Source organism: Grus americana, chromosome 2 (genome assembly GCF_028858705.1).
Source record: "Grus americana isolate bGruAme1 chromosome 2, bGruAme1.mat, whole genome shotgun sequence".
NCBI lineage: Eukaryota > Metazoa > Chordata > Aves > Gruiformes > Gruidae > Grus > Grus americana.
Window position 1 is genome coordinate 130,734,109 of NC_072853.1, and position 9,615 is coordinate 130,743,723.

Sequence of the window (9,615 nt, forward strand, 5' to 3'; positions counted from 1 at the left end):
TTTGAAAGTGAAAGGTAGAAAACTCACAAATACATAGATACATGTTTTGTTGATGTCACATTTGTTAAGTAGATTCTCAATTGTTATCTGGACTTTCTGCTATATATTGTTGTTAACAGAATTTTTTGGAAGAAATACAGAAGTTTATTATTCAGGATTTAAGACTCATGGACTTAAGTCATTGCACAAGGACCAGTCAGTTATTCTAGATTGCCTGGGCTACCTTAATTCATCAGCCTTATACTGAAGGTAGTATCACCATAAATGTATCCACAAACACATATCTTTACAAGGTCGTCTTTGAGCTCTTTTTTTCCTTAAAGGCTTGCAGTAGACGTGTTTGGACAGATTGTTATGGAGCACTTGATACAACAACATGCAGGGGGCAAGCAAAAACTGACATGACACAACACAAAGGTCATCTCCTGTTGCTGCTGCAGAAGTCTCTGCCCAATAATACTGAACTTCACCCACTGAAAATTGTCATTTTAGATAAAAGAATGTCCTATTTTTCCCTGCCCTGCTTTACAGAAATAGCTAAATAGTTCGGCTGAAGTCTTACAAAATAAAAGTTTTTGTCAAAAATAGGGGAAATTTGAACCTGTAGTTTGGCTTATGTTTTGAGTTCTCCAGAATGAAAAATAGCAAGTAGCTTTCATAATGGGAGATAGTACTCTTTCTGCCACTAATATTATCAGGTTAATTGAAATTCAAGCAAATATAGTAGGTTCCTGTAGTATTAAGCAGTCTCTTTCATTTCATTCAGGTGCTGCTTATTCACATGCTGAAAACAACATCAGAAAGTTGGTGGACCTTTGTGGACTGCCTTTTTTGCCTACACCAATGGCAAAAGGAGTAGTTCCTGATAACCATCCAAATTGTGTAGCTGCAGCAAGATCAACGTAAATATAAAACAAGGCTTCTAATCCTAACATCTGAGAAACAACTAGGAATTGTGGTGGTCAACAGATGCCAGGGAAGACAAAATGCATACAACAAAATTTTTTTTCAGCCACATTTTGCACCTCATTTTAGAGCACTGAAGATCTTGCTTGGAAAGAGACAACAGATTTAGGTGGATCACTTTTGACAATGCTTAGAATGCTGACCAGGAAGATGCTTTATCTGAGAGCTAATAATCTGTAACTGTGAAACCTATGGCAAGTAGATGTATCAATGTTGTTAGTGTGTATTTCATAACTTAAAATGAAACCGGTAAACAGTTTATGTTAAACATTTAATTGAGTGCACTAGACAAACTACTGGCTTTTTATTTTAACATCATAAACAGAAGCTTAAGATGCACACGTTGCAGTTGAAGTTTTGCTATCTGCTGTCTCTGCATGGTGTTTGCAATACACTGTCACTAAATTGCAGTTTATTTAAAAAGAAAAATAAGGTATTTCAAACTACATTGAAGGACTGTGTTTAAAGTAACTTTTAAGAGCTCTTTCTGGCTTTTTACAAAATTAATGTGAGTCAACTATAAGAACCCTACTAGGTATGAGTATGCACAGAGTCAGCTTGCAGATGGAGCATTTATATACTTTGAGATTAAAATATTGTCTGTTGTTGAGCATCTTAGCTTTATCACTGTTAAGCATGCTGTTAAGAAAAATGGAGAATAAAAGAACATGCCAAATATTATCTGCCCAGCTGAAAAGTAATTTAACAGGAGTCTAAACTGAGAGGTCCACAGCAATCTTAATTTTGGCTCCTGCTGTTGCCAGTATCAGTAGTGAGCCTTTTGCTTTAACCTCAGCGTCATTATAATGTCTTGTTGGTCTCCTAGTGTAATGATTCCGTTCCCAAACACAGTGTATTAGCAAAATAGTAATTAGTTTTCTTCTCAAGTTCCTAAACTTAAGAATGGCTTGAAGATTGGCTCTGTAAAAGGATAGATGGTTTTCGGGCTAAGCAAGCGGCTTAGAGAAAAGGATTATGTTCTGGGGTTTGCTGTGGTGTTTAGGATTGCTTCTAATTTTGAAAACACTATTAAATTTAATAATAATTCCCCTTTCTGATTCTCTTATTTCCCTTTATTAGGGCATTACAACATGCTGATGTGATCATCTTGCTTGGTGCAAGATTGAATTGGATTTTGCATTTTGGTCTTCCACCAAGGTATCAACAAGATGTAAAGGTTATTCAGGTAAGCAGGAAAGCGATTATCACTCAAGGGAAATCCTCGGTGTTCTAGCATTGTCTAGAGCAATTACTGTAAATTATATTGGTAATGTACTTCATGTGCCAAATACAGCCCTATGGACAGTGCAGTACAGTCAATATAGTTATGGTAGTTCTCTGGAAATAGTTCTGATTTTAATTATTTTTTTACTTATTTTTTATAAAAATGGTTCCAGCTATCAAGGACTTAGAAGCGTCTGTCCTCCTCATTACAGCAGCACCATGTAGTTGACTAATACAGGATTAGACTCATGATACTTGTGTGATCTTTGGAACACTGGAGTTTCCGTGACTGAAAGCAAATTTTCTTGAAATTGGGAAACTTTTCATACTGTTTGACTGCTCTCTCAGCTGGATTTTTTTGAAATAGAGATACTTTCAGATCGAGAGTCGGTCGTCATAAGAGCTCAGTCACTCAGAAATCTTAATAAGAGAAGGAAAGGCTATTTAACTAATTAATGTATTTGGCAATCTGCCAGCTCTTAGAAATACAAGTCATTAAATTGTTTATGTCCTTAAAATCCCCTTAGAGTCTGTGATCAAAGAGTAGTAGTTGATTTCCATGTGCTGACTGGCCTCCCTTCAGTGATCTAGAACATACTCTCAGCTTCCAAACATTGCATCTTTTCCTGAGGACTAGCATAAATTTTTAAGCTAGAATTCCTTTTGACTTATAATACGTCTTTTATATTTCCTTTTTTCTAAAGAATGTAAAGTATTTTTTCATCTCAAAGTAATTTTTTTCACTGTCAAGAGTTAGTATTAAAACACTAATTCAGTTCATGGTCTGTGTGACTTGGTCATAAATTAGTATTCCATGTGACCTTAGAGGTCTTGTATGTTACTGATAAAGTGGGGAAGCTTCTTCAGTGGTCACAATTTACTTTTCAGTTTCTTCATACTAGCTAAATTCTTACTGCCACACAAGTTGACATACACAAACTTTTCTCAGTAAGAAAATTACTGCTTTGAATAGACTTTAAGGGTTTACCTAAGCCTAGATTTTTAGTTCTCACATAATTGCCACTAAAATCACCTCCTTCTCCTTAATGTTGTTATAAAGGTCTATACTGTCTGAAAGAGCTTGAAAGAAGCAAGCAGTCAATTTTAAGGATATATATGAATTTTTATTAAAATGGGTATGTACCATAGGATTTTACTTTGAATAAAGCATTTCCTGATGTCCTTTTAATGAAAGGCAGAAGTAGTTATCTGTCCAGCCGAAACAATGTATGAAGACATTGTTAGACAATGTTCCTCACTTGAACTGAAAAAAAAAATCTCTTTAATAATCCTTGAGTTAATGGTGGTCTTTCTTTTTGAAATACAGATTGATATTTGTGCAGAAGAGCTTGGGAATAATGTGAGGCCAGCTGCAATTTTGTTAGGTGACATAAACACTGTGACTAAGCAGGTACTGTAACGTCGAGTGTCCTCTTGTTTTGACCTTAATTTCCTCTGATTTATTTATATAAAAGTAAGTTGCCAGTTAAAAAAAAAGAAGAAAGAAACTAAAAAACTGTTCAAGGAAAACCATATTTCAGGCAACATACTCATGCTGCGCATCCAGTCTATTCCCAAATTAAATGTTAAAGATTCTGATAAGTGTTGTTGTGATTGTGCTGGGATCTTTCTTGATAACGTTATTCTTGATGCTCGTGATGGTTTTTTAATTATGTTGGAAGAAATCTCTGCAACATTTCAGTGTTGTTCCAGCTCTTAGAAGAATTCAGCAAAAGACCACTGAAATATCCTTCTAATTCGGAGTGGTGGAAGAAGTTGAGAGAGAAAATATCTACCAATGAGGAAAGATCAAAGGTAGTGTTATATTAAAAAGAGGAAGTTTCTCACCTTAACATGTACTGATGCATAGTCACTTTTGTCATTGGTCTGTATCCAGGCTCCTCCATTACTTCTGACAGTCATGTTACCCAGACTTTGAAAATTTATGCCATTCTGGTTTACTCTTACTGGCTTACTCTTGTCTGGCTTATGAACTATAAGTTAAGTCTTAATTGTAAGTTAGGTATTCTAGGTCTTGTATAAATTCAAACGATGTGGAAGTCATGGAACTTTGGGATTGGGTTATTAAAGCCAGTAGTAGACCACCACAGTCAGAGCTACTGTATTACGTGCAGTGACTTCTAAGCAATGGACAGATACTCCAAGTGGAAGCCAGCTTATGTGAAGATGCATTCTTAGTTTTCTTCTGTAATTGTGCTGTTTAGCTGTTTAGTAATGCTGGTGGAAGTATGATCTATGTTAAAAGCAAGTAGCTATTAAGGCCAAAAGACCACAGATGCTTGGCATATGCCTAACTTCTATGCAGTTAATATTCTGCAAGTTCAGGTGCATGTTTCCAAGATCGGGATCTAAAACAAATATTTCTAGCAGATCACTCCTTTGAACTCCCTCCCAGCATACAGATGACAACTCAATTAGGGTTATCAGTAGTCAAATGTGCAGAAAAATTTCACATGCCTCTCAGGTTAAACTGATTTTTAATTGCTTCCCGTTAATGATAGGCCATCCAAGGGTTGCTGAGCTGAGTGAGCCTCTGATAAACACATTGCGTCACCAGGATAGATACAGAAGGAATGACTTTGATGTAGTGCATGGAAGATGAAATACTTCAACCTTACCTAGCAGAGTGCATTCCATCGTTATTATTTACATGTCTCAGTACTGCACCTTATTATAAATTCTATGCATAGGAGTTACTAATATCTCTTATTTTTAAGGGATTAGCATTGCAGAAATTGCTGCCTATGAATTACTACACAGTCTTTCATCACATCAGAGAACTGATACCCAAGGACTGCATCTTAGTAAGTGAGGGAGCAAATACCATGGACATTGGACGAACTATGCTTCCAAATAACTATCCTCGTCAAAGGTGTGGTATTTTCTTTGTTGTACTGACTCAACAGGCTAGATCTGTGTATAAATTTTTTCATTTAGCTGGGAAGTATGATGATCCAGAAGTTTTTAATCCTTTTTAAAGGTTCTAAATAAAAAATAAAAGTTTAGTATGTTGGGAGAGGAGTTAAGGGAAGTTTTTCACTCATATACTGATGTCACGTCATAGATTTTAACAATTCTCTGCGCCTTGTCTGTGTGCTTTGCAATGGAATGGCGATAGTTTCTCTCTCTTTTGCAGAAAGTGAGTGAGGAGCATCATGGTGAATTCCCTGATCTAGATGTTTATTGCTGTGCTGAGTCTGTGATAAATACTGATTTTAAATAAAACCAATTGTTGGGATTCTCATGTTGTAAAGAATTCATGCGAAGAGTTTTTCTTTGAAACACACTTAAAAACAAGGAAAACCTAAGAAGGATCAACTTGTTTTGAAAATTGGATTATATATCGGGCACACTTTCCTGTAAACATGCAAGCCTAAAATGTAGGCACTCAAATTTGGAAGTGTTTGTATGTCACTTTAATCATTATGCGTAATCTAATTTTAAGTAGGTAGGAATTAAGTGCTGTTTCTTGAATGAGGGGAAAAAGTGAGTTCTGTCTGGTGAGGTGAAACTTTTGATCTGACTGTGAAGCTTGTGCCCTCTTGTGACAGTAGCACTAAAGTCGTATGTGAACCTAGATACTTCTTTGTAAACAAAAAACAACCAACCAACCAAAAACCCTACTTCCATTAAAATTGGGGGAAGAATTTGCGGGGTTTTTTCCCCCTTATTTCAAATAAGAGCACAGTAATGTTAATGGTTGCCTTTTCAGATTGCATTGTGCATATCTGAAAGCAAATTTGAAAAGTTAACCCTAGAATAATCTAGTTCTTTATGTACTTCTGTATCCATTATGTGCTTCTGACTGAAATGATCTAACATAATTACAGCTTTCAATTTGATTTCAAAAGTTGAACAGAAGACTAAAATTTGAACAGCGGTATTTAACGGATGGCTTTCAGACTTCTAGTTATATTTTCAAGGAATTAAATATAGAAAGATTTCATGTAGTCTGCCTATCTCTACAGTAATTGAATGTTTTTGAAATATTGTTACTATGCAAGCTAAAAGCATACAATAATAGTTCTTTATTGTAGTACCACTAGTGTGTAAGGTCTTAATTTTAATTAGAGTTCCAGTATGCTTATATCATTAAAACATTTGCAGTCTTACCAAAAGTTTGATCGAATATAATAAAGTATACATCTAGTATCTCTCTATACCAATTGTTTATGAAACAGTATTTGCATAGTATATGGCAAATTATTAAAAGTAAAGACAGGTCACCATGGATTAACTTAAAAGTTTGAGTAGAAATAAGGGGATAGTAATTCTCTATTCTCCCTTTTAGGCTTGATGCAGGTACTTTTGGAACGATGGGAGTTGGACTGGGTTTTGCTATAGCAGCTGCAATGGTAGCTAAAGACCGAACACCTGAAAAGCGAGTCGTCTGCATAGAGGGCGATAGTGCGTTTGGATTTTCTGGTATGGAGGTGGAGACTATTTGCAGGTAACTGGTTTTTGTTCAAGAAGACCCTCTTCGTATATTGCTAGGATCCATTTAACGAGAAGGCCAAGGACGCTGCTGTTAGATGGGGTACTCTTAAAAGCATGTGAAAACAAGCCAAAAAATAGATGTAGTTGTTTTTATGCTGTTACGACTTAATGTGTTACCAGTGATAAATAGATCATGTTTCAGTTGGGAGTGAGTTTGGGTTTTTTTAAATTCTTTTTTATTTATCTGTTTTCCTTTTACTTTTAAGGAAAAGTAGCACTCTTAACACCTTAACAGAAAGATGCAAGTGTCCTGGTTTTGGCTGGGATGGAGTTAAATTTTCTTCCTAGCAGCTGGTATAGTGCTGTGCTTCAGATTTAGGATGAGAATAATGTTGATAACACACTGATATTTTAGTTGTTGCCAAGCAGTCAAGGACTTTTCAGCTTCTCATACTGCCTGGCCAGTGAGAAGGTGGGGGTGACCAAGAAGCTGGGAGAAGGCACAGCCAGGACAGCTGACCCAAACTGGCCAAAGGGATAGTCCATACCATATGACATCATGCTCACTGTATAATAGGGGGTTTGGCTGGGAGGCGGTGCGGCTCAGGAACTAGTTGAGCATTGGGCCCAGGTGGTAACCAGTTGTGCTGTGCATCACTTATTTTGTGTACTCTTTTAGCAGTAGTAGTAGTACTTGTTGTTGTCATCTTCGTCCTTTTCTGTCCTATTAAACTGTTTTTATCTCAACCCACGAGTTTTATCTTTTTCTTTTCAATTCTCTCCCCCATCCCACTGGGAGGAGGGGGAGCAAGCAAACAGCTGTGTGGTTGTTTTGGCTGCCTGCTGGGTTAAACCACAACAGCAAGTATTTCAGAATTCTTCCAAATGCATCTTTTTGTAGATACAACTTGCCAATCCTGATTATCATAATAAACAACAGTGGGATTTATACTGGTTTGGATGCAGATGCCTGGAAGGAGATGTTAAAGTTTGGAGACCCTGCTACATGGTGAGCATCTTCAAAGTATGTTCTGTTAATTAAGGAAGAAGTGACCAAAATGATCATTCTCTTCACTTCTAATGCTTTGTTATCCAGATTGAACTCAATCCTAGGCTAAGTTCATATAAAAAAGAACCAGTTACCAAAAGAAAGCAAGCAACCTAATTCCAGACTATTGTTTACACAACAGTGCAACAGAGATGACTCTCTTAGTTGTCTCAGGTTCCTGCAGTAGTTCAGGCCACCCAGTACAGAGTTCATAGTGGGCTACCCACCAAAATCACAATAACCTCCAAAATTACCTGAGACTTGCATTGTGAGTTTAAACTGGGCTGCTTTTTCTGGAGCTGAGATCTCTGTACCAAGACAATTACTCTAAAGCTTTGCTCAGGAATGTCTCCAGAAGATGAAAATGAGTATGCTACCCTATAAACGTAGCTTAAGTGGTATAGGAAACGTAGTTCTTCCAGCCCAGAAGAATTCATCAGGCCAGCACAATAAATATCTTACACTTTAAAATCAGTGCTGAAGTAATTAAATTGGTCAGTCTGGCAATTCTTCCCTGCCATTAATCAGAGGTTTTCCTTTTCATTACAGTGTACCTCCTGTTTCTCTCCTGCCAAATTCACACTATGAGGAAATTATGTCTGCCTTTGGAGGTAAAGGATACTTTGTTAAAACGCCAGAAGAATTGCAGAATGCTCTGAAAGCAAGCATCACTGACAAGCAAACACCTTCTCTTATAAATGTAATGATTGATCCACAGTCTGAGAGAAAGAAACAGGTATGTATATGTTTTCCTTTCTTTTTCTGCAAGCTTCATGTGGGCAAGCCTCTGAAATCCTCAGGAAGTATCACTTAAACTGCAGAGAAGGCAGAGATAGGTGCAAGGCAGAAAGATTGTCTTTAGATTTGGGAGATAAGAGAATGGGTGATTTTCACTGTGCCATCTGCTTTCCTTGTTTTTTGTATTAATGCATAGTGTCTTTAATGACTGTTTCCAGAATTTATGGTTGTTCTTTTCCCTTCCTGACAATATGAGACAATATGTTTTTGAGCAGTCTTTATTTCCTGTGGATTCCATCTGGTAGTTAATACATATTTGTATCCTCTTCCTCTTACTGTTTGTCCATTCTGATTTTTTTTATTCTGTTTTTTTTTTCTTCCAGGAATTTCCCTGGCTGACTCGTTCTAACCTGTAGTAGAAGATGAAGATAATGGTGGTGCAAGGCAGTGCATTAAGCAAAACTAAATTGGTTTCTAAAGTGGAACTGGTACAGCTGTCTTTTACATAAGCATTGGAACAAAGTGGGATTTTAAAACTGCAATTAGAGGAATCTTTAAATGCTGAAATTAATTAATTGTTAAATGAACAAGACACACATGAATGTATACCAGGCCTTCTAGCAGACTATACAGAATCACTGATGGTAAAATTACATACTCTTAGTCAGAGTTGTACCCATCAAGATTTGTGAATTAAAATCTTGGATGTTCTGGATGAAGGGAGTAAGCTGAGGGTTTTATACTGACAGAAACGCAGAAGTCTTTGGCAGTCTGCAATTATAACAACTTCATTTTTAACCAGCATGCTGCTTGTTAGAGACTGTCCTGTAAGGACCAAAACAAAGCATCTTGTTGTGAAAAAGTGCTGATTGGCCTTATTATGCATTGAAGCCCATTGTATTGATAGTCACTTCACAATTTTACAGGTTGTTTTTTCAGTCTACTGCATGTAGAAGTAGTATATTAAAAATGCAAACTGACTCAAGGGCTGAGTTTCTGTCTGTTGCATTTGGTTTTGTTAACTGGGACTTACAGTGCTGGCAGGAAAAAAAAAATCTTAGATTTTTGTTTGAAGCTTTGCTCTTTGCAAAGGCAATATCATCCCTGTAGGCTGAAAACAGAACTGGATTTGTTAATAGATCATAAATCATTCTAATCAGAAGTATCGAAAAAAAAAAAAC

General features: G+C 36.6%; 1 protein-coding gene across 3 annotated transcripts in view; it reads left to right on the forward strand.

Moving 5' to 3' along the window:
• The window catches only part of HACL1 (2-hydroxyacyl-CoA lyase 1), a 22,874-nt gene extending 13,460 nt beyond the window's left edge, over positions 1–9,414 (forward strand). For all 3 annotated transcript variants that reach the window (XM_054816909.1, XM_054816911.1, XM_054816910.1), the window contains 9 exons: positions 767–902; positions 2,047–2,152; positions 3,518–3,601; positions 3,904–4,005; positions 4,929–5,083; positions 6,503–6,661; positions 7,550–7,657; positions 8,246–8,432; positions 8,818–9,414. In XM_054816909.1, coding sequence (XP_054672884.1) covers positions 767–902; positions 2,047–2,152; positions 3,518–3,601; positions 3,904–4,005; positions 4,929–5,083; positions 6,503–6,661; positions 7,550–7,657; positions 8,246–8,432; positions 8,818–8,850 — 1,070 coding nt within the window. In that variant the 3' untranslated portion in view covers positions 8,851–9,414. The remainder of the gene's footprint in view (positions 1–766; positions 903–2,046; positions 2,153–3,517; positions 3,602–3,903; positions 4,006–4,928; positions 5,084–6,502; positions 6,662–7,549; positions 7,658–8,245; positions 8,433–8,817) is intronic.
• Positions 9,415–9,615: the final 201 nt, after the last annotated feature.